General features: G+C 40.2%; 1 protein-coding gene across 1 annotated transcript in view; it reads left to right on the top strand.

Moving 5' to 3' along the window:
- The window catches only part of LOC139329489 (copine-9-like), a 183,627-nt gene that overhangs the window by 126,601 nt on the left and 30,804 nt on the right, over positions 1 to 26,222 (top strand). Inside the window, exons 9-16 of the mRNA XM_070959834.1 lie at positions 4,713 to 4,816; positions 5,440 to 5,544; positions 6,512 to 6,553; positions 11,064 to 11,139; positions 11,477 to 11,530; positions 11,727 to 11,788; positions 12,843 to 12,889; positions 15,432 to 15,613. Of these exons, the coding sequence (XP_070815935.1) occupies positions 4,713 to 4,816; positions 5,440 to 5,544; positions 6,512 to 6,553; positions 11,064 to 11,139; positions 11,477 to 11,530; positions 11,727 to 11,788; positions 12,843 to 12,889; positions 15,432 to 15,613 (672 nt within the window). The remainder of the gene's footprint in view (positions 1 to 4,712; positions 4,817 to 5,439; positions 5,545 to 6,511; positions 6,554 to 11,063; positions 11,140 to 11,476; positions 11,531 to 11,726; positions 11,789 to 12,842; positions 12,890 to 15,431; positions 15,614 to 26,222) is intronic.

Raw genomic sequence — 26,222 nt, 5'->3', positions numbered from 1 at the left:
GTATTAAGGAGTAAATTGTGGTATGTGTTGGGGGAATCTGGCGTAACCTGCAGACCTTGGTGAAAACTCTGAGTAAAACCTTATATGAAGACATTAATTAGCTGGCAGTCGGGATGATTCTTTAAGGTAGAACCTAGACCATTCATTCAATGAATTGAGATACATACATAGGCTGTGCTTGGTTGGATTACGAGTACAAGTTGGTCTGGAATCTGCTCCACTGCAAAAGGAGCAGGTGTCGAGGAAATGGCAGCTTGAAGCATTGCATCCTGATCCATTAGTTATTGCATACTGCCCTCTCACCCTGGAAGAGGACTGGTCTTAATCTCTCATCCACACCTATGAGGAGAGAGTTGAGGGTGGTTGGCTGGGTTTGGTTGGTTCATTGGTGAAAGACAGCAGGGGAGCTGTGGTGGGCAGGCTACAGAAAATGACAGTGGTATAACAAATGATATTACATTACAAGGTGAATGAGGAGGCAAATTCAACTGCTTTGAGATCTTTGGAGGAGGTAAAGAGTAGCTGTTTGAGGGTGGGTCAGAGAGAGGCATCATGAAGGGACAAGACCCCTCAGACGTTGAAGATGTGATCTTCATCTGGAGCTTCTGGGAGGGGAGATACTGTTTGCAGAGTTTTCAGAGGCTGAAAGCAGAGAGCGTTGGGGAATATGGATTGCTGAGCCCAACCGAGTTCACTGGGGGAAATGGATGTTAGGAGATGGATAGGACTGTGGAACCTCAGGAGCTTGCTGATCTTCAAATAGATCACTGTATGAAGAAGTGAGAAGGAACTCATGGTCTTTGGCTGCTGATTTGCTGTAGTACTTGCCTGTCATGGATCATGCAAGAACTGAGTCAAAGGGTAAGGGGATGAATCAGGTAAGCTAGTTATTAAACTTAATTTATTTGCATCCCTGCCTGGTTCCTCCACAAAAAGAGTTTAAAAAACAGTCAAACTGGGTAGTGGGCTCTTAGGTAAGTAAGGCATTAGGTAAGCAGTGTTCCTGGTTCCAAAAAGCACAGCCGATAAATCAAGGCTAACTCATTACTGGTGTCCCCATTTTGACACTGAGGCCAATAATTCTGAACAGCTTGTTTGGGCTCTTAATTTGAAAAGTTAGGTGAATATTGTTACTCTCAAAATGCATTAATGTTGCATAGATTTACACTATAGTCTATTAAAAATTTTATCCTGGCTCGGTTATCTAAACAGTCCGAGACAGGGGTCAGAAAGTTAAGCACTACAGTCTGAACTCATAACAGTCACATTGTGTGTTTCCATTTTTTAAGTTAGCCGAGTGAATTTAAATCACTGCACAGACTTCAGAATAATTTTGTTATCTGCATCAAGTGGAAGCAAAGTGAATTTGTAATTTTTCCTTCAAAGTGATGATCAGAGCCTCTCATGAATTATTTATCCAGTTTTATAGTTCTCTTTTCTTGCCACAGTGGGTAAATAATTAGACACTGCAATCAAAGAGAGAAGCACATGCAAGCACACAAACACCACATACAAACGTGCTCACCATGGTATTACAGTATGCACTTTTACATGCAAACACATGCAATTACATCCATGCTGGTAATGATTTGAATACTGAGGGAGTAGTTTGCTGTAATGTATATGCAGAATTAAGTTTAACCTTCTTCAAACCATATCATGCATATGAATGTCAGGAGAGTTAAACTCATACCCCAGGCCATACAGCGGTGATGATGGTATACTGCAGAATCCTTGAACTCACAGTTTACATTCACATTTATTAGTTATGGTTCATGAGGCCTGTGTCTGGAAAAACATCTGTGCTTAGCTTTATGTCACAAATTAAATATCAGTTTTATTTAAGGTAAATATTGATAACAAACCAGTGTGTCTTCACCTTTTGTACCTGATTAGTCTGAGACAGATGTCTCAGAGGGAGACACTTACTGTACAGTATGAGGACATTGCTGTTCATGGCACTTGAAGAAGCCAGACATTAGATAAAACCCAGATCTCTCAGTCTTGCATTAGTCCAAAAACTCAGGTGCTTACAGTATACACAGGTAAAACCTTACTTATAAGAACAAGTGTGTGACCATGTTTGCATCTTCCACCTCTGTCAGCAAGTCACACGGTGAAACTCTAAACGCATGTCAAACAAAAATACTGATCATAGAACCTTTGGCATTTCTCTTTAAACAGCTTTGAATATGCAGCTCTCTTACCTTAAAACATGTGTTTCTTCCTTGCCAATTTCTGTGCAAAATCATCCACCATCTTATAAAATTTCAGGGGATCTGATGCAAACAGCTAATTCTGAACTCAAAAGGAGGTTTGCTTCTTGAGATATTGAACATTTTCCACAAATTACTTTTGCAATATGTGCAATTTGTGGCACAAGAACAGCTCCTCATGTTGATCTCCCCATAAGCTCTGAAGTTGTTCTTGTTTGTTTTCATGATGACATTGCTTGAAAACATATTTATAGAAGAGGGCCTTGGGGATGAGGTAAACCTGTCAGAACACATTACAACTCATACATTATTGTAGATGTCAGTGTCAAACTGATGCAATGTAAAGTAAGTGATAAACATACAACAACATGATCTGATACTATAAAATAACGGACAAGATGGAGGCAAGTCCAAGTTCACTATGTGTATAGGGACTCCTCAGAGTGCAATATTGCACTTATACCAGGCCACTTACCAAAAGAAACAAGACAGGCTGAGTTCAAATCTTGTTTTCTGTGTGTTGTTAGTTGGGTTTCTTTCATCAGTGTCTCACTGTGTACGCAGCATGAAGCTTAAGTACTGTTGCTGTGTGCAGTACTGATAATAACTATAATTAACAATAACCATTGTAATGTTATTAGTCCATTAAATGGGTTTAATAGTCAAAACAAAAAGAAATATCACTGATGGCTAAAAATGAAATCCACATTATGATTTTAATTTTTTAATGGACATCTTTCATCCAACTGAAATCATATAATGGAAGTGATGGCATTTTTTCATCTGGTTTCTCTTTGCATATCATGAACAGATAAGATGGCACTATTCTGATTGGATCATATTCATATGATCATAGGTAAACCTCAATTTGAGGTCACAAACAAATCCACTACATCCCTATGTTTAATTTTTGGTTTGCTCACCTGTAAATCACGTACACATTAAAATTTTGCATAACTGTGGGTTTGAGGCTCTATAACCACTAAACAGAGCACAGGCAATGCTCAATATACACAAACACAATTTTCATCTATGTGGCTTATTTTTCACACATGAGCTGCCAATTTTTGTACAACAGTATTCATGTTTTCAGAAAAGAAAGATCTGGACGTCTCATTACCACAGATGTGGCTTCAGATGTAGCATTAGATTGTCTAAACGTAAACTCCAGAAATGGGACCGAATCCTTCCTTTCATTGTGAGTCAAGTACACCAGTGGTGGAAGAAATCCAGAAAGATTCTGAGCAAAATGTACTAAACGCATCAAAAGTACTCATACAGCAGAAAAATGTCTTTTGTGACTGACATATTAATGTATATTACATTTTTAGATTGCTAATACTGATGCATAAATGGAAAAGCAGCATTTTACTGTTGTAGCTGTTCGAGATGGAGCTAGTTTTGAGTTTGTTTTTCAATAATTTCTTTATACATATATACCTTAGTTTAGTCCCTCCATGGCTCACAAGATACATTTGATGGATTGTCAGATGATTCATGGAGGATGAAAAGAATGAACAACAAATTTCTGCTGAACCAATTTGAAGAATTTTTTTGGACTTCTATCTAATATTTGCTGTTTTGTGAAATTTTGGATAATTGGCTCCCTTCAGGGCTGGAATAATCAAGTGAGCTTTTCAAATTAAATCACACCAGTGTTGAGGGGAAATGTCTCTTTGGTGGAGCTACTAACAACTGAAAAACATCTGAAACATAAGGAGCCCCAACAACACGCTGCTTTATTACAAGCACAACAGATGAGGAACCACTGCTTTGATCAGTGTTTGTACAGTGTTTTGTATTTCTAAGCTTATTATGTTTAGAAAAATCTTAATCTGTAACAATAAAATAACTACAGCTGTCAAATACATGTAGTCGAGTAAAAAGTACACTTTCCTCTGAAAGTGAATTTAGAGCACTTGCCAAGCAAATGTACTTTCTACCACTGAATTCCACTCAGCTGTCAATTTATTAAGTTATCTTAATACTAATACTACTAATGATACTAGTTTTAGCTATTGTACCACTTTCTGTGTGTATACAAGGATATGCATATATAAATAGCTATATATTTTATTTTATTTTATTTTATTTTATTTTATTTTATTTTATTTTATTTTATTTTATTTTATTTTGTCTGATTCTACTGAGCAGGTGTAGCTAATACATTGCCAACTGAGTACAAGCCTTACATCGGGATGGTCAAACCTTACATGGACACTGTCTGAAGACAAACAATTCCCATGCAGAGAAGTCCCAAGTCTTCTCTGGGACAGAGTCTTCTCTCTACAGGTTTTCAGTCTGAAACAGGTCATTATGTGTTTGTATGGGCTTGAGAAGGTATCAGGTCTTAAAGAGATTAGGCTCAAGTCCAAGTGGACGAGTGAGTATGGTGAAAAATCATAATTTATGCAAAGTCCAGCTGAAAGATTGAACTAAACCATACTTGATAAAATGAATGCAAGGCACAAAAATAAACTGTGGTTTCTCTCCCAGGACATTGCCACCATGCAGCTCTGTGCCAACAAGCTCGATAAAAAGGATTTCTTTGGCAAGTCTGACCCTTTCCTCGTCTTCTACCGGAGCAATGAGGATGGGACGTAAGTGTGTGTTTTTGTTCGGCATGTGTGTTTGCTAAATGTCTGTAGAAACTTTACTGTTTGGTCCATCTGTTAGTCCTTCAGCTGAGGCAAGTGTGCAGCTCTTCTTTCATAACTCTTCCCTTGTCACTAACGACTAAAATTCTGCCAACAGATTTCTCTGTCCGGTCCCTTGAGGAATTTGAAAACTTCTTTACCATCAGATGGTAGAAGAACTAATATATTTTTTTGACACTGAGACAGAAAGTTCTTATCTGCATTTACTGTAGTCTTCAATGTTTCAGACACACAGTTTAGGATCAAACCCTCTGCGAGCCTGTTCTGTTTCTGCTGTCTCATGCTGAAGGCTTTATTCAGTTGAAATGTGTTTCAAGAGACTGTTTGTGTGTCTGAATGAGCTAACTTTGAATACACACCCAGGGAGTAAAAATATTAGACACACATATTCTTTACCTTTCTTACAAACTTAACATGTTACATACTACAGGGAGTGAAGATCAAACCCCTGTTGTACATTTCTTGACAGATTTCCTGTCTATCCCAGCTTAATCTGTATTTTTTCAACAAAAAGTTCTTTAGAATTGTCATCCTCACCATGTTGAATTGTCTTTTTGTGTTTCCAGGTTCACTATTTGCCACAAGACTGAGGTGATCAAAAACAATCTGAACCCTGTTTGGCAGCCATTTACAATCCCTGTCCGAGCACTCTGTAATGGAGACTATGACAGGTGAGGGGCACACAGGTGTCAGAGGCTGAATGTTATTGTGATTTACCAGTGTCAACAGGGTTTTGAGTAGTCTGACGGCTGATAAATGATCTTAGCTTCATCATGTTGGTTTTAAACAGTTTCCAGAGCCCGAAGTTTCCAGAGTTCATTACCCAGCAGACTGAGTTCCCCATTTTTCAAACCTTAATCTGCTACTGGAAATACAGACCCCTTACAATGCTGTTTTTCTTTGTTATGACAAAAGTAAAGTAAATTTAATGACAGAGCACTGAAAATGTCAAGAGAAGACTGGAGTCTGTGGTGGTCAGAATAATGCCAGCAGTCGGCCGTGCTGTTAGTCTCAGGCCAGTGCTGGTGTTATTGAGACCAACATGGAGGCAAAGCAGAAACAGTTTCACAAATACATAAATTATTGTACTTACACTGGCCATAAACCATCAGTTCACATTGTACATAAACTGTGTCCTAAATTAAAGGTAACTTATGTTTTTTAACTTTACAACCAAATCCTCACTTTAAATTATGGTTCTTTAGAGCTGAGGAGCAGCCTGAGTCAACCCAGCACACAAATTCAAGTACTGTGTGTGTGTATCCTTAGAAAATCCATGTCATGAAGTGGGTGATGTGGAGCATGAGAGTCACTCTGGGTTATACATGGAATATAATAATGTGTCTGTATTGTATATAAGAAACAATACAAAATTAGTGGTACAGTATATTCCTTTTAAAATCCTCTGTTAAGTCAATCATTGTTATTAATCTGACATTATTATGGTGCAGGCATCCTTTTGAACTGGTTTCTGTTGGTTTTAAATGTGGAACCCTATTTGATGTGAAGGCCAAGAATAGTCTTAATGGCAGTCTTACAAGACTTACTGTCCCACTGTCAGTCTCTCTCCTCTGTCTCCCTCACACTCTCTGTCTCCTCTCTGTCAATTTCACCTCTGTCTGTCTCACCCCCCTCCAGGACGGTCAAGGTGGACGTTTATGACTGGGACAGAGACGGGAGGTAAGTTCCCTTTCTTGCTATCTCTATTTTTGTTCTTTTTTCTTTTCCCTTATTCATTTTCAGCTTCAGTTTGAGCCCCTCAAATGTCAAACCTTGTTCTGTGTCGGGGTACTTCTTTCAGTGAAATTATTAGGTATTACAACAGGTGGCCTCCACCCACTGACAAAAGCTGGATGATAAATCAAAAACAAGTTGCAGATGAAAGGTTGCAGCTGAGTGGACAAAAGGTCAGGGTTTATGAGCGCTGAGCGCAGTACTGCCATAGCATCTCTTTCTCACTGACAGTGGGATGCAGTGGGTTACTGACTGGTGGGCTTAATTGGAAACCTCATGTGGGTTTTTCAGGCTGGCCTTGTGTCACTGCTGTCCATAAATTTCAGTTAGGATTCATTTGAAATCCTTGTGGTATTTTTTATAAATCCCCAGTCCCAGATTTCCAAATCCCTACCCCACAATGTGCCAGACAGGAGGGGGCTAAAGGTAAATGTTTGTTTTGCAGTGTTTCAGCAAAGAATATCACTCTGACAGTCATCAGGTGGTAATTATGTTGCATATCTGCACAGTCAGTTGTTTTTTCAAAGTTTGGCAAACAATTCTGTTTTTGCTTTCCCAGGCATTATGTATTATCCTTTATTTTGATGACCAGCCATTATCACTGGAAACTTGACTGTTTTCCAGCAGATTTCAGGCTGTAACTTTAAAGCAGGGGCATGATCGTGCCACTATAAAGTCCTGTGTAATCATTCTCACAGAGAGCGCAGAGAGTGTGCTGTCTTTCATACAGAGGTGATTTAACCCAGTGTTCTGCTCCAGTGAATGTTACACAAAGATGAAGTGAAGGCAGAAGCACTCTATAAGTCAGCAACTCTGCTCTGGCATCTCACTTTTATACATATATTTAATACTAATATGAATAAACGAACATGTTCAGGGTGTCCTGTAGATGTGGAAAGGCAAATGATGAAAATTCTGATATGAAATATGAACTTGATGAACCATTTGGGTCAAATGGTTCACAAATGGACAAACAGAGCTGCTGTGAGATATCTGTGGAGAACCATTAGACAATGCTTAAAAGGTTGAAAAATGTAATAAATTTCTCATCACATATAACTCATTAAAACGTAATGATGTTACTTTATTAATCACTGAACGGCAAAAGCAATTAGTTATATTAATGGCTACATTGCTTTCAATATTCAGCTTTGTTAAAGGACTACAATTCACAATTCAAATTCCCCAAATTCCAAGTTCTCCCCACCTGCATGTCTAATATTCAGTATTTAACATGTAGAAACAGGAAACTAGACATTGCAGCTTAACAAGCAGTCAGCCTACAGTCACTGACCATCAACAGTAGCTTAAAAACAGCCAAAGAGTCAAACTCTGAGCTAAAACAGGTGATTTCTGAATGAAGTCCTACCAGTAGCTAATGTAAGCAAACCAGATAGGAACAACCCATGCAAATTATACAATGTTGGAGTTAATGGGGTGGGCATTTTCCCCTTACTTGGTAATGATAATTACCTCCCTATACCAAGCGTGCATGTCCCTGACCAGTCTGTCCACTGAATGCAGAGAGAAAATGTCAAATAAGACCATTTAATGGGATTAAATAATTAAGAACAAGATTAATCAGAGAGAGTCTAGTTGTAGGGAGCTACTACATCAATTCCCCTTGATAACTACACTAACTGATCTGAGTGTTGTTGTACACAGTACAAAATTACAGAAGGTGGCTGATAATAGACAACACAATGCCCAGGCCAATCCAACAGCTGTATGAAGGCAGCCTAATGTACAGCCTGCATAGAAATCTCACATGTAACAGTCCATTTAGCTCCCATGGTCTTGCTTGCCTACACATATCTTTTTTACGTTTGTACACACAGGCTTCCAATTAAGACTGTGTGTCTCTAAATGAATTCCAATATATCAGGTTACCCAAAACACTTTCCAATTCTGCAACTGAAATTCAGTAAAGCAACATTTAAATGCTTAATGAACCACTTCAAAAAACAATGTGTTTGGGAGTGACCATAATTATTGATGGACAAGCCAATCTGGTATCTGAGGCTATAAGCACTGTTACACTTGAGTGGAGAGGAGGAATGGCCATAGCTGATTATTGAACAACACATTTAAAATCAGACTAATGACCTTCTGTAAACCAATACATACAATATGCATAGTGGGAACTGTCATTACCCTTATATTATATTTAATGAATTTATTGTAATTTATAACAGCTAATATCTTGATTTTGGTTTCGAAAAGTTAAGTTACTGTAACATTTAAAATCCCACTTCAAACCCTCACACCTATAGTGAAACACTAACTTTGAACCTTAAAACTGCAAAGCAGGTCTCCAAGACCGGTGGAGTGGAACATCAGGCACACCAGAAAAACAGGCGCATAAGTTGAATGTTCAAGACGGTTTATTTTTTTATTGTGGCTATTGTGATTACGTGGAGAGGAGGGTCAAGGGCCAGGTTAACTATGTTGTATCAGAATTTCATTTTGACCTAATTTTAAAGTGCAACTTTTTTAATGCTTCTGTAAAATAACAATGAACCGACTGTGCAATGACTGAAGCAAGAACATCTCATTAACAACCACATAATCTTTTAAAATGTAAATGTTTTAAGAGCTATGTTAGAGTAATATATACTGGATAATTCTAAGGGACAAGTGACACAGTGTAGTAGAAGGCGAAGAGGAGGAGGGTGGACATCTTGTGACTATCAGACAGTGCATCATATCCACATGCAAGACAGCATCAGAAAACTAACCAAGACCTACATTACTAAACATCACAAACTGCTTCCACTTTCTTCTTCTTTTGTCTGCTGCTTTAGTCCTCTCTCTTTCATTTTCTCTGATGCATTCTTTATCATAACCTCTCTCATATTCTTGTTTTGTTTCTTTCTTCTCTTCCCCCCTTGTTATATTCATCCTCCGTCTTCCCCGTTGCGAGATGAACTCGTTGTTTGCTCCTTGAGGAGTTCCCTTTAAATACCAGCATTACAAAGGCAATGTTGGTGTCATGTACAGCTTCAGGTGGTGATATATTGAGATGCAGAGATGATCTGTGGGCATGGAGGGAGATGATATTTACAAGTACAATAGTGCTGCAGGGGATTTATTTCGTGTTCACATGAAATGTGTTGAAGTCCTGAAAACATTCTTTCTTTTCCAACTGGCACAGATCAAGGGACGTGGCCACACACTGGAGAAGTTGTAAAATTATGTTCAAATTCAAATGCTGTTTTATCATCATTTATTAGTCCCACAGCGGGGAAATTTCCAGAATTACAGCAGCAAAGTGGATAGCAAAAAATAGAGGGCATCAGTAAAACGACATTAAATAGCAAATAGTAATATAAGCAATATAAACAAGGAATAGAGAAAAATATGAACAATTTAAACAAGGGGGGATACAGAAACTAGTAACCTAGTATGGGAAAATGTAAAATAGCCTTTATCTAACCCTAACCCTAACCCTACGCCTTTATCTAAACCTACCCTTAAAAAACACATTAAAACCACAAATAAATAGAAAAAACACTATACAGCCATGAGTCTGGATCAGGACTCGGGCTGGATGCTTGTACGCTGCGGGAATGGGCGTGGTCGTTCCCGCGTGCGTACAGATTCCAACAGACCACGCACATATTTTAATGGCCCTCAGGGCTGGTGGGGGTGGTGTTTACTGGGGGAAGGACCGTGCACTTCCCCGCCCCCGTTACCTTGGGGGTGGGATTCAAATCCCATACCTTACCCTAGCCCTTACCCAAACCTAACCCCTTGCCTCAAACTCCCTTTTCAAGCGTGGAGGAGAACCTACAGTGGTCACTAAAATTGGCAAAAACACTATCTCTAGCGCTAGAACCAGTGTTTGATTTGTCCATTCTGAGCTACTGTAGAAACATGACAGACTCTCTGGAAAAGGACCCACTCCCACAGTAGATAAAAAAGCTCATTCTAAAGTAACAAAACAATATATGTTATGTTATATGTTATATGGTAGTGCGCGTGCCTCACAGCAAGAAGGTTGCAGGTTCGATTCCCGGGCATGCGTGGGTTCTCTCCGGGCACTCCGGCTTCCTCACACAGACCAAAAACATGCTCATTAGGTTGATTGGTGACTCTAAATTGCCCCTAGGTGTGAGTGTGAGTGTGAATGGTTGTGTGTATGTGCCCTGCGATCGGCTGGCGACCCGTCCAGGGTGTACCCCACCTCTCGCCCGTTGACAGCCGAGATAGGCTCTGGCCCCCCTGCGACCCCGAAAGGGATAAGCGGCATAGAAAATGGATGGATGGATAATATACTCTATGTCTGCCAGTCAATAGATCCCTCTAATTCCTATACCATGGACCTTTAAAGAAAGTCTTTTATTGGATAAAATCATCTGCTTTAGAATGATCAGATTTTGTTACAGCAGATAGGGAATTAGGATTCATGTCTTGTCTCTGTGTTTATTCCTGTCTAAATCAATCTTTCTTCCAGTCATGACTTCATCGGCGAGTTCACCACCAGCTACAGAGAGCTGTCCAGAGGCCAAAGCCAGTTCAATGTCTATGAGGTAAAATGCAAGAAAAGCAAGGAATAACTTGAACAACTTGAATGGCAAATAATTAAGAATCTGAGATTTTCTCCTAAACTTTATTTTCCTGAATGTGTAAAGGATATCAAAAATTTACCAATGTTTTGGGAACTTGCAACAACATTAATAGTTCCTTGACAGCATCATATATTATTCATTGAAGTAATATTTCTTGTATCATAAATTTCAGCCCTCATCTGAGGACAATATATTATCGACATCCACCCACAGGAGCTTAGACATGCACTGAATAACTACACATTTCTGCTCAGCTCTGTTCAAAAACTGATTTCTTGTTTTCTGGGTTGTGGTCAAGGTTTTAAATCCAAAAAAGAAAGGCAAGAAGAAGAAATACGTCAATTCAGGGACGGTAAGACCTGATACAGTGTTTTCAGCAGCTAGCTGTCACATGCTTCATCCTTTGTGGACATGAGTCATAGCAGCAGCTACACGTCAAAGCAGTAAATGGGTGGTGTTTGCTGTGAGCCTCCTTCTAATCTACCTCTGTTCTCTAATCTCTTCTTGTTTGTTTTTTTGTCTCTGTTCACTCGCTCTCCGTCTTCAAGGTGACTCTGCTGTCTTTCAAAGTAGAGTCAGAATACACATTTGTCGACTTCATCAGAGGAGGGTAAGAGCTCAGTCTGTAATGTTTCATCAGTGTCTACAGGAAGCCATCCAAGGACTATTGCAGGGTTTTGCTTGTTTTAAAGCCTGGTCACAACACAAAGTAGAGCTGTGAAATAAATATGCAGGTCTTTGTGAAATATTTGGTTCTGGAGTCTTAGTGACTTACTCAGCTTACTCATAGGGTTAGGTGGTGAACTGCTGTAGCTTGTAAATGAGAGAAAATTGCGAAGATGCGAGCTGGCTGGGCTACCGCCAGTCAGGCACAATAGCTCCCAAAGCATGTTGTTCAGTAAGCAAACCTGACTCCTCCTTTAAAGACAGTCTGCAAACCACTGCTCCCTTGTGGAATATTTTTTACTGTGATGGAGGAAGTTAAATAACGCTAAATGATGCCACACAGATGATAAGCCACTGCAGCTTTTTCCTTTTGGGCTCTCCATTCTCAAAGGCCAACACTGCCATGGCTTGGTATTGTTCTACAGTGTGAATTTACACATCAAGTTCATCAAAGCTGAGTCAATCCATTCAATTCCATTGGAGTTGATTAAAATGGCCGAGCCTTAAGCTTAAGCTTCTTTGATTGTTTTCTGATGTCCCCTGTGAAGTTACAAGCCTCGGCAAGTTGATCGTGAAGTCAATGTTATACTATTCTGATCCTGCATGGCAAGAATCGCATTCACACAGTTAAATACCATTGTTTTTCCAAAGCTATATACAGAATACAGTGTGTGATTTTGAGTGATATGAATAAAACTCTTGGAGAAACACAAGTCTTCAGCATGATTCAAATATAAAGATTGCTATGAATATCAGCACAAAACTGTGGTTATTAGCACTTATATTTGACAGCACAGTTAACAGACTTGAAAAGCCCGTATTGGTTGAATCATGGTGCAGATCCCCTGCCTTGTGCTTTATAAGTGACAGCAGTGAGCCGTTGATGAGTTTTTCAGTTTAGCCTGAACAGCTGTAAAATTGTGCTCCCATCTGGAGATACTGGCACATTCCTAACATCTCTGTTTCAAATGATACTGATGTGCTCAATCTCTCCCCAGGACACAACTCAATTTCACTGTGGCCATAGACTTCACAGCATCCAACGGTAGGACAGCGCTACATCTTTGTGCATGCAGGAAATGTCCACACATCAGTTGTTCAGTGAAAATGTTTTACCTATAACATTTGGATTCATCCCCTTGGTAATATTTCTACAATGTATGGTTGTCACTGTACATAAAAATCATGAATACATATACTCTGAGTAGCATTTTAAAAAATCAAATGATTTTGTGATACTGTACTTTGGTGTAGTTTCTTACGAATAAGACAACTAGTTTCTTTATCGATCTGCCCCACAAGTGTTGTTTGGAAGGCAAAAAATGAATGTTTTTTAAAATTGTTTATTTAATAGTCACAATGCACAGCACATTTATTGCAGCAAATATGGCAAAAAGTTGAATTTCACCCATTCTCCATGAGTGGAAGCCATCTGTGATATGTAGATTTACACAGTAAACAGTTGCAGTGAGTTAAAATATGACACCTCCGAACATAATAAGACATCTTCATTCTTACAACCATAATAGACAACACTGATTACCAACTAGTCACCATAATGTAGTCAACAGTGAACAAAGCATAACTGATATCAGACAGGTCAGCAGAAATATTTCCAAACACTGGCTAATGTGAGCAGTATAGCTTAGCTTGGTCACTGCAAGTCTGAGAGGTCTTATCCCTTTACTCTGGGATAGATTTATTATTACATGAGGAAAATACTTGAGGTGGGACGCAGGGAAAAAAAGTTTTTCTTGTGTTGCTCACAAAGATTTAAGCACAAAGGTCAGTGTACTTCTGGGGACCTTGTCCATCTGAAAGAAAAAAGCAAAAGGACATACTCAACACATAATTACACCTAAATGGCTGAGTAGGTCAATTGCCAATGATTTCCAAAATGACATATGCTACCATCGAAGAGTACCAGTGACACCCTGCTACGATGAAGGCAAACCTTCGTTCTTGTGTCTTTAACAGTCACAGTTTGCTTAGATTTAGCCAACAAAAGTACTTGTTAGGTCTAGGCACCAAAACTAGTTGGGTAGATTTAAGAAAAGTTCATGGGTTAAAATAAGCATATTACTGTAACGTACATGTAATGTTTGTACGTTATGTAACTTAAAATAGGTCAACATTAACTTCTCTTTTTAGATGGGACATGAGCAGCCCCTGCCTGGGTGAAAGTCCTGTGTTTGTTTGGTCCATCCACCCTACCTTCCTCCAAATGCATCCTTCTTGCAAATTTTCTTTGTACTAGGTCACAGTTGCTCCCATCATAATTACTATGGCCACAAGAGGTCAGCACCTCGCGATAAATAGAAATATGGGTCGTGACGACCCATATTTCATGTTTTTTCTGGTGAGCCTGTCATACCATGCACAAGCAAAGGGAGAATATAGGGAAAGGCTATGTAATGTAACTGAACAGCTGAATGAACAAGCAGGCTGTGTCAGTATCCATGGTGATAGATGTTTGAGTGTTTGTGCTGAAAAGCTGCAGGTGTCCCACAATAGACCTGTTTATTGCTGTAATACCCTCCTCTTAATGCAGAGAGCCCTCTACAGCTGTAAGTGTGACTTCATGACTGATAGTGGACTTTGAAGTGAAGTGCAAGTGAGTTGATATAGGAATGGGCCATGGAGTTGTCATTCGATCTTTTCCAGCAGGTACAATAAAACCTCCAGTGTATGCCTTATTCAGTACAAAATCGAATAATATCAAAAGTTAAAAGGATTAAAAGCAAGGGGGTCACTTCTTGACCTTAGTAAGAGAAGAGTGGCAAAGTAACTTTAACTCACAGGAACTTGTTGAAACCTGAGGCAATTCCATTTACTGAAGAAGACTGCGAGATTCAGTTTAAAGTTGACACTTTTACAGTATTTTAGCATTTAATATTCATACCCAGTAGCTAAAACACCATTTACTACTTAGTGACAGAAAAATAATGAATCATACTAAATGTGCTTGACTTCAATTGAAAAGGCTACACAATGGAATGACAATATACTATAATTGACTGTGAGGATGCAATATGGGCCAATGAAGTGTATTTTGATTTGTACGACATTTGTACGGTTTTTGTATCAAATATAAGATCTGTGGGCAGTTAACATTTTTTGGAAACTGTGTGTCTGTGTTTGTCTCTGTGTAATTAATGCAAAACTACTGCAAAACCATCAAAATGCATCATATTGTTTTGCATGTTCTTTCTGAGGCTCCATAGCGTTGTGACTACAAACCTCTGCTTTTGCAATACTAAATATTAAGAAAAGTAAGACCACATCTCCCTCAAAACTTCAGACATATTTTTGGAAATCACAGTGCATTCAGCAATGGATGTTTGGAAAAGTCATTTCAGAATGTCAGTAAATGGCTAATGTACCCATAATGGCATTATTTGACACTATAGAGTTATTTTGCTCATGATGATGCATTAACTTGAATGAACATGAGTTTAATATGTTTATCATAATCAGATGAAAGACTTTGCATAAAGTACTTGGTCATGCCTTTTCTAATGCCTCTATATCCCCTTTGCATTGTGTGTGGGTGTGTGTGTGTGATTTGGTGGTGCTACTCTGTCCAGGTAACCCATCACAGCCCACCTCACTGCACTACATGAGTCCATATCAGATGAATGCATATGCCATGGCTCTGAAGGCTGTGGGGGAGATCATCCAGGACTACGACAGTGACAAACTCTTCCCAGCATACGGCTTCGGAGCTAAACTCCCCCCAGACGGCAAGATCTCCCACGCCTTCCCACTGGTAAGAGCCACTTGGTGCGGGAGAGAGAAAATATAGCTTTGTTGTCTGTTAAGATAGAAATACAAGACATTTTTTGATATTCAGTCAATAAGTACTTCTTTTTTTTGGACAATACTAACACAACCTTCAGTCGATCTGTTTCACATGTTAAGCACACTATTCAAATAGCAGAGGAAGCAAGCTGGCCAACTTGAACTTGCTTTTTTAAAGGTTTTCTTTGTGGCTGACTTGTGTCAGCTCTGACAAAATCATTGCTAGAAAGTCAAATGTGTCCATCTGTCTGATTCAGTTTTGGACTTTATTCAAGGCTGGCTTTGGCCAAACGAAAATGCATTCAAATCCTGCCAAGGCAAAAAGGAGGATCAACCAAAAAAACAAACAAACAAACAAAAACAGAATCTCACATCCAAGAGTAATATATCCTCATTAGTGTGAGAGTGTGATATGAATACAAAACAAACAAACAAAGAAACAAACAAAACAATAAAACTATGGTTAAACTTAGATTTGAGTGCTTTCCATCTCTCTCTGTATTTTTGACCAATGATCAAATGAGAAGAATCCCCTACTGTGCAGTTTCCTTGAGCTTTGCAGAGTATTTTATTCTATTCTGGGCTATTGTTTTGGCTTTCCAAACTCCCATCAACCCCCATTTCTTTAGCCTCTGCAGGCAGTGGCTTTTGGTAAAAAAGCATCAACCATCAGACAGACACAGTTAGCAACTAGCTGGTTGGACTTGGTGGAGAAATGACCAACAGTGACTATTGGATTTAACATTTATCAGGTGAAAAAAGAGAATTGTTGTTTATTGTGTTTCCTATGTTTTGACTTAATGTCATGATAAATTCTTCACAGAGAGTTCATAGTAATTTGATTAATTGCACATTTGTCTGGCAGTATGCAATGCTAACACACAATGTAATCTAAAATGATGGTTTCCAGTGGCCCCAGCATTTGTGTGGTCCTGTCTCATAGAGGGGTCTTCTGTCAAAATCACCATTATTATTTTAGATTATTTTGTTTTTCTTAGTGCATAATTCTATATAATTCTATAATTCTTTGACAGTGGTGTAGGCCGAGGATGAGGACTGATGATGAATTATTCTAACCTCCAGAGTTTGTAACACATCATTGTTTTTACATTCAGTTAATGGCTCTCTGTGAAGTTTCAACCTCTATTAATGCTATGAAGGAACGTTTTTATGTGTGGGTCCCTGTTTTGTGTGTTCGCATGTATGCACACAAGGACACAGTGTGCCGAACCACATGCAGCTATTCAACTCGGGACAACTTGTAAGTCAATGAAAAGAAAGGTTACATAAACCCACAATCTGTAGGCACTGTCGAGTAGTCTTGTGAAGTGGATTGCTGAGGCAGAGGAAAAGAACAAGAGGTGGGAGGAGGAAAACATCTTGAATCACGCTGTACGTGTAGTGAAAAGATGTTCATCTGTTTGATGGTATGAGAGTGATGGTGAAAGAATAGAGAGCAGACAGATAGGCAGCAACACAGAGCAGCATTTTGATGATGCACTGCTTAGCTTAGCATTGTAAACCAATAAGATGACAACAACAGCAATTAGCAAAGCAGCAAAATTAAAAAATAATTACTTTGCCTTGGATTCCAAACCACTGTCTCCCTGGACAGTTAATTTAGAGGACATAAGGAGAACAGTGGGTGGGAGAGCAGCATAAAAGGATACTCATATCCGGTGCTGTTCAGAGGCTGCAGGATAAGATTTTTTTCTTTTTTTAAGATGATAATATGGGCAGATCTTTTCATATGAGTGTGAACATATCAGTGACACACCTCAGCTCCTTCACTACTGGACTTGAAAATGATCTCTGACCTGAAACTGTCCTTTTCAATCAGGTTTGTCAATTCCCATGACACTTGTAGCTCCCTCCCAGTCAGAAGTCAGTGGTAGAAGACAGCCTCAGCATCTGGCTTGTCTAGATTCATTACTTTGTGTAACTTTGCTTCTTTCCAATATTAGTGGCCTCTTGATCAGGTTTCTTAATTAGAGTTCAGTGCAGCGTGACAAATCCTGGCGCTGCGTCATGCTGAGGCAACTCTAATTTCAAATCTATTGTTCGGATACTGCATGGAGCACATTGATTAATCTAGAGTTCATCATGCAAAGTTTTAGTATCTTGTTTCATAATATATGGCCCTTGTACAATATGAGTACAGTGAGATAATAACCTGTACAGGCATTTGCTGTTTATAAAATGAGAAAGAGAAGCTGACATTGTGCTCAAGGCTTCTATAATTAGACACATCCCTGGTTCGGATAAAGGTCAGAATAATTAATTAACCAGCAGTACCTGTATATATGAATATTAACAAGGAACATATGCAATTTAGATAGCTCATATTTGCAAATTAAGAGTACACCATGAAGTGTTCTCTCCCTCACTAAGACATTCGATAAAATATTTGTCTTTCATGAATGAATTTGACACTGATTAACTTATTATTGAGTTATATATTATAAAACAGAAATTTGAGTCTCACAGGAAGTAATCCAGAGTAATCTGGGAGAGAGCAGCAAGACTGTGGGCATGTCATTGTAAAAGAGTCATGGACATATGGTATTTGAATAATGTTTCATCATTATTTGGTGATTTTAAATGCTGAATGTCGTTTAGATATGGTGATATGTAGCAGCCATTTTCATGCTCTGTAGATGAAGGCATTTTATATATTCATGCTGGATCATTCTGTTCTATTAAGCGAAATGTTTTCCTACATTCTGACTATTGCGTGATGCTATGCAAAGAAAATCCAGCCTTTACCAGAGCCACCGAGGACCTGACAAAACAAACACTTAAGTTGTGTTCATCTCACAATCTATGCTAATTCTGTTCAAGTTTTGAGTCTGAAGTGCCTACACAGTGGAAAATAAGAAAATATATCCATCCATCCATCCATTTTCTATACCGCGTATCCTTTTCAGGGTTGCGGGGGTGCTGGAGCCTATCCCAGCTGTCAATGGGCGAGAGGCGGGGTACACCCTGAACCGGTCGCCAGTCTATCGGTCACAAACACACAACCATTCACACTCACACCTAGGGGCAATTTTACAGTCACCAATTAACCTAATGAGCTGTGGGAGGAAGCGGGAGTACCCAGAGAACCCGGAGAGAAGTGCAGCCCAGAAAATATATCATATTCAAAAATGCCGGTATGCAGATTAAAACAGCAATAAAATGCAACACAAAGCAGAAATGGAGCCAATATTCAAAGCTATGCATTGTGGACAGTGATGGGATAGCTCCAGCTCGTCACCTTATTAATCGCCTAAGTCATTATTTCAAGTTTTTCAAAAACTTTACCAGAGGTGGGCAGCATCTTAAGGAGTTGATTTAGGCAAAAATAATAATAATAATACTTTTTGCCCAAAAATGACTTAGACAATTATTTTAATAGGGTGACAAGATGCATTTTGAAAAAGTAAAGTAAGTATCAGTTTCATGGTAAGACTTCAAAAAACTGAAGGAGGGTTGCACAGTTTCACTTTCACTGTCATTCTTAAGTGCATACCATGTATCTTGCCTGTAAGTGCAGTATTTAAAAATAAACCAATTTCTTGTCTGCCAATTGTCAAAATAGTACACTGTCAGCATGAATACATACATGTATACACTCCATGTATGTACTAATTTTGACAATAATTTAAAAAAAAAAAAAAAAAAAAAACATGTTCACCAGTTTTCTTGTTCTTAGATTGGACAGTTTATTTTGGCACAAACAAAACTTATGACTGATCCAGACTTTTATCATTTTTTTACTCATTTATTTTATCTTAGTGTCTCCAAATGGGAAAACACTTCTCACCCCTCCCCTTAAAGCACAAAACCAGGGGTTTTGTTACAGTTTAACCAATTACACTTTAGACGTAAAGTCTAGCCAAACCATAACTAACACATTATCACATTACCAGATTATAGCCTTGCACATTCAAAGCCCACCACATGAGGCGCTGGTTAGCATTGTACGTACAGGACAGAAAAATGAGGGGGTTGTGGGTCATTAAGACCACAACTGGCAACAGGTTGGACCTAGTGTACTCTCCCAGTACTGAAGTGCCAACAACAAGGCAGGGGCTTCTTTTTCAATGGTGGACCATCTAGTTTGATGCCCACCGAACACTCCCACCGGGTGGACGACACCATCCGCATCATCTCGCAAAAACACAGCACCTGAACCCCTAGCACTGGCATCCACCCCCAACCCGAAAGGGCGAGAAAGATCAGGAGCAGCGAGCACAGGCGCATACCTGAGAGGAGACTCCACACTTCCAAATGCATGCCGACACTCAGGAGTACACACAAAATCCACCCCGGGACGTTTGGGAAGCACTTCTGTAGCGCTGGATCAGCCCCTTGAGCAGCACACACACGTTTTCTGATCACCGGCAAGGCTACACAATCCGGCAAGAGCGCGTCGGGACTGTTGGAGCATGCCAGCTCCGCAGCGCTGTCGCTCGGAGCTGCAGAGCGACTCTTCGTTTTATTCGCCAGTTCACTCTCTACTGAAAAGGTTGTCATCGAAATATTGTCAGACAGGGAAACATTGTCTTTTAGTGATTGTGCACGAGTGACGACACATGAAGGTATTAAATCAGTGAGTGTCAAAGTTTCTCCGCCAAGCTCAGTGCGCTGCAGGGAATCCAGCACTTCTAGCGCAGGAATCACGTTGTCTCCGGCTATATCATTCCCCATCAGAAAAACTACCCCCTCAATGGGCAGGGCAGGACAAACAGCGACAGGGAAAAAAAACTGTGACCAATTTAGACTGTACGTGAATGCGGTGTACAGGTCGGGGAACGTATCCCATTTCAACGCCACGTAACACGGCACCATACTCGCATACTGACTGATCAGAGAATGGCAGTACATTTGCAAGAATCACTGATTGTGATCCACCCGTGTCTCTGAGTATCTGCACACTCTACTGATCGCTGGGCTCACCGGTTAGTGATACCAGGCCTTCAAAAATGAATGGTTTGAAACATTCATCTGGCGTCTCGCGGTCAAAAGTGACAGCATTAACACCGGCTTCTGCCCTGATTAAACCAATGCCTTTTGGCTGCGGTGCACCATGCGAAGATGCAGATGCGCCACCATGACAGGACTGCTGCTCCTTGCGCCTAGGTGCTAAGCAGTTTGCGATAACATGCCCAGATTTGTGACAATAAAAACATTCCTTTTCCCCCCTCCTTGGACTAAGGGGTTTGGGAATGCTGCTCTGTGCTGCTGGAGTATACCGGGGCTTATCAGTAGAGACTGACTGAAAAACAGTCTTGTAAGCGCATACTCGTCAGCAAGCACAGCAGCGGAGGTGAGAGTGGCTACTTTCTGCTCGTTCAGATAAACCACCATGCACTCGGGCAAACATTTCTTAAACTCCTCCAGCAGAATCAGTTCCCGCAGTGATTCAAAATCGGAGGCTTTGCACGCAGTGCTCCACCTATCAAACAAACCAGAATTTTCTCTGGCAAACTCACTGTAGGTCTGATGAGGGGCTTTCTTGTGATTTCTAAATTTCTGTCTGTACGCTTCAGGGACTAGCTCATAAGCACATAAGATTGCTGCTTTAACAGAATCGTAGTGGAGGCTGTCCTCCGCTGGGAGCACAGCTACAGCTTCCTGACCTTTCCCATGCACTGTACACTGCAACAGGAAAGACCACACCTCTGGCGGCCACTGCAATGCGGTAGCGATGCGTTCGAAGGCTGCAAAGTATGAATCGACTTCAGTCTCTCGAAACGCAGGAACTACAGCAATGTGTTTGCTTATGTCAAATGGTTTTTGCAAAGTGGTAGAAGAGGGAGACATACCTGAGGCAGCAGCGGATGCTCTCGGCGCAGCAGCGTCTCTATGAGCCTTGAGCTGTAGCTGGCGTAGTCGCACGGCTTTGTCAGCCTCGATTTCCAGCCGTTTAATCTGCAGCTGGAACTCTCTCTCCTGAGCCTCCATCTGGCGACGCGCAAGCCGTACTTTCAGCTTGGCATCACCTCTGGAGCCAGTACTGATCGTCAGGGGCTCGTACCGAGGCAGCGTGAACGGCGTTTGCAGCCGCTCAGCCCCTGCAGTCTCTGCCCCTGAGATTGTTTGAGCACCAGGAGGAGCATCTTCCACTGGCCCTGACTGCGCCAGCACCCTGATGATCTACCAGCTTATCTAGAATAAGAGCCTTAAGCTCCCTTTTCAGAATTTGTTTCTGGAACGAGAGACTGAAATAGTTCGCATTCTGCGCCAGATCATCTTTGCGGCAGCTGTCCAATTTGTCCAACGAGGGACTGGTCAAAAACTGTTGCAAATCGAACGACATGTTCTCACTACCACACACACAGTTACTAATACAAAACAATTTAAACACTCTGGTTTAAACAACTTACCTTCGGGAATCTTTTAACAGATATCCTGGATGAGCCCCCACTTTTGTTAGACCCAGCTAGGGGTAGGGAAGTAACAAAAAACAACCGGTGGAAGTGGTTGAAAAGAAGATATTTTTTCAAATCAAAGTATTCAAAATTGTTTTAAATCACAAAAGGCAAAAGGCCAAGACAACGAAAAGAGTGAGTGGGTGCTTTTCAAACAAATGAAATAATCAAAACCAAAAGAGAACTCTCTAAAAATGAGAGCTACCTAAATCCCACACCAAACAAAATGGAAAAACAAACCCCTCCTAAATGAGGCCTACTAGTCAAATGGAAACAAAACTAGAACCAAAATACAAGGGGGAAAAAGCACCCCTGAGCACACACAACACACTTTTGACAAATCTGTCACACACTAAGTGGATCTCTCCTGTGCTGAGGACTGGTCACCAAAGATGCCAGCCGCAGACTGACTGGCTGAGACGTCTCTTGAAGCTGGCAGGCGAATAGGTGTTTGCAGGGGATTGGACACTGGCTGGCTCCTCCCCAATCGCCGTCCTCTTCCGGGGGAGGAATCCTGTTTCCATACACAGGGGGCACGAGAACACACACACAAACAGACACAGACACAAATACCCCCCAAAACGGCGGCAGCCGTAACACTAAGAAATAGAGTGTAATGGAATGTCCACCAGATGAACATAAGCCCAATAGTCCTTCAACTTTCCACAACTTTCCTTTCAACTCTGCTTTTGGTCTCTGCCAACTTCTGAGTTTCTCTCAGGAGTCACTCTCCAATAAATGCCCCACTATGTTCACCAGCTAGCTGCTAACTGTGTCTGTCTGCTGTTTGATGCTAGGCAGGTAGTTTACAATAAGTCTGAAGCTTTTTCTCTGAAAACAACTGTCTGCTGCTGCCAGAAACAACACTGATGAGAGTGGTGAGCCTGAACCAGAACTGTGAATATGTGGGCCATAAAGCCAAATCAATAAGCTGTAAAGCTACAAAGCTCTGTAGAACTTAAGGGAACTGTAAATTCGAGTAATGATTCTCTGTAGGTTGCTCAGTATGAGCGACACTTGCATCCAAGTAGTCATTTGGTTCATTTTTAATGTAAAATACTGATAATAGCTGCTTTAATGCAGAATCTTGTGTTTGGTGTATCAGTGTGATGTGCATCATAGCTTGCCAATTTATTTTTTAGCATTATTATGTGTGTGAAGGACAACTGGCACATTCCAAAAGCTACCACCAGGGTCTTTATGTTGGTCGAACATCTCCTGTCATACACCTGGCAGTGTGACATCACCTACCAACTAACTTCATTTATTTCACACTCTGCAGTGTGAAATAAATGTTGAAAATGTGAAAGCAATGATTATTTCAGTGATCAAAATATGCACAGACTCATGCACAGGTAACATTCATCAAGTATCAAGAAATGCTCAGTGTAGGAGGAGTGTAGAAGCAAGCCTCACAGAAACAAAAAAGAAAGGTTGCAGAGAACAATATGAACATTCTTTCATCTTTCAGTCAAATTTCCATTCAACCCTTAGTTTAGGTATCCTACCAAATAATCAGAAAGAAATTGTCCTTCCTGGGGCTTTATGAATCTGCTTCATAAATGTACAGAGATGAGAGGAGAAAGGAGAGAAACTGGAGGGGGATAACATGAAGAACTGGAGTTTCTGAACTGAGTATAAACACACAGGTACAGGTTAGCGAGATTACAGCTACTGTCTGAACACAGTTCATTTGTGAATGATGCAAAGCTAAAATGTGTGATTAATGAACAACTTGGTCTTTTATTTTTATTGAATCCACAAGTATAATTTAGTGTTATTTGCCTGAAGGACCTTTTAAGAAGTAGTAGTGCACTTTCTGTGGCCCTCAAGTTCTAAGAGGTAATGCATAAAAGCGAGAGCACTAGAGCACATTAATATTATTCTGATTATTCTTTATTCTTTAGAGAGACTAACTGAGAGGTGTTTCTGAATGAACCCACAGCTTGATAACTCAGCTGGGTAGAAAAAAGTATTGTGGAGATGATGGATGGATGTGTGGTGCAGCGATGAACTGCACATTGACAACGATGATGCAGGAAGAATATTTCAAGGAATAAAAAGGAATCTGAAGACACTTGTGGCTTAAGATGTCCGTTATTACTCCGTTTATAGTCTGAGAAATGTAATCTGTCTTTCCTGCAATGTACCCTCTTTTTCACTGAAGAAGGAGCTCAGTGGGCTTCTCAAAGTTTGACATATACTGGCCTCAATGATGAGTCTGATGAGCTGACTACTGTAGTTCAGGCAGAACAAAGTAGTTTGAGTGATTCAGACTTAAGTGCAAATACACATGTAATTTGTGTAAATACTGAGAATTAAAAGAAAAACTGCTTTTTGGACATATAGTGAAAAATATATCCCATATTTATTCCAACACAGACAAATGACAACTTCAAGCCATGCGAGGAACATGGGTTTGATGATAATGCTCTGTTGGCCTGTTCTCTAAAGGTGTGCACGCTCAGTGACAGCATTAGGTGCTGCTCATGAATGCATATATCTAACTATCCAATCATATGGCAGCAACTCGAGCATGGAGACACAGTCAAGGGGTTGTGATCGGATTTCCATATTGCTGGAGATGCAAAAAAACAACCAACCAACCAACCCACCAACCAACCACCCAACCAACCAACCAACCAACCAACCAACCAACCAACAAACCAACAAACAAACAAACAAACAAACAAACAAACAAACAAACAAACAAACAAACAAACAAACCAGTGAGTTAAGACAGGAAGGCAGCTGTTGCTCAAAGAAGCAGGTACTGTAATGGTACGGTGCAGAAGAGTAACACACAGCACATGGAGCCTTGAAGCAGATTGACTTCAGCAGCAGTAGAGCATGGTGGGTTCCACTCCAAACTGATACTACAGTGTTCTACACTACTACATGTTCACCAAAATGAGATGGATGAAGTCTTGAAAACTGTCTCCTGAACTGATAATGCTTATTTTCTGCTGCCACATGCAAATGGCAGGTAGAGAATTAGAAGTGAACAACATGAATTTATGGCTCCATCCTGCTTTGTGTCAACAGTTGAGGCTGCTGGTGTTGATGTAATAATGTGAGGAATATTTTCTTGGCACACACTAGGCTATTAAATACCAATTGAACATTGTTTAAATGCCACAGCTGACTAAGTATTGTTGCTGACTATGTGAGTTTATGGCTGCTGCTTACCCATCTTCTAATGGCTGTTTCCAGCAGGATGTCACAACAAATGCATTTTACTGGTTCTACCAACATGACAAAGAGTTCATTACTCTCCACTGTCAGACTATAATCCATCAATATGTCCCAGTACATGTCAGATGGTTGACCACCATCCGACAAATTCTGTAACTTTCCAAAACTGGCAGTCTAACATTTACAATCAGTTCAGGAAATAACTGCCCAGATGCATGGAGCTGATAAATAAGGATTTGAGCTTCTCTCTGAAGCTCACTTCTTTCATTTTTACACAGCTATTTCCGTTTATTTTTTTACTGAGTGCATCACTGTGAATGCCCTCCAGGAAAGACTCTCTGAAAGTGTGTGTCGTCCCATATCTAATTTTCCTGTATTCAAACAATATTGCATCTCACTCCGCTCTATAACTTACAGCTTTTCAAACCACCTTTGAGTGTATCTGTTTGGAACAGCCATAATCACTTTTGCCCTCCGACATGGTCAGACGACACATCACATAAACCATTAATTCTGAGCATTCTTTTAATGCACAGCTAATAAATCTACAGCAGCTATGTGAGGCTATCATATCAGCATGAACCAGATTCTCTAAGCAACATATTCAGCCCCTTGTAAAATCCATATTATGCATAATTCAGGCTGTTCTTGGGCAAAGGGGATCCTACCCTGTACTAGAGAGGCCTTCCTCAGAAAGTAGCCACTGAGGTCACATCAAAATGTGAGCACGCAAATGAAACCAGGCTGATTGGGTTGGTGCCAATTAACTAGATGGGCTGTGTGTTGGAAAAATCCTGCTCTCAAAGGGTTCAGCTTGCCTGGGCAAGTTATCCTTTGTGCACCATAATTAGTTACTCCTTTTCCTTTTCTTTTCTTTTCTTTTCTTTTTTTTTAATTTAGCCAGTTTTAGTACACACTGTTCCATTATCAGTGTTGAATAGTGTTAGTGTTTTAGAGGGGTGT

The sequence above is a fragment of the Chaetodon trifascialis genome, chromosome 3 (genome assembly GCF_039877785.1).
Source record: "Chaetodon trifascialis isolate fChaTrf1 chromosome 3, fChaTrf1.hap1, whole genome shotgun sequence".
NCBI classification, from domain to species: domain Eukaryota; kingdom Metazoa; phylum Chordata; class Actinopteri; order Chaetodontiformes; family Chaetodontidae; genus Chaetodon; species Chaetodon trifascialis.
The sequence above is the reverse complement of the archived record's forward strand: the minus strand, read 5'-3'. Positions and strand labels throughout refer to the sequence as shown.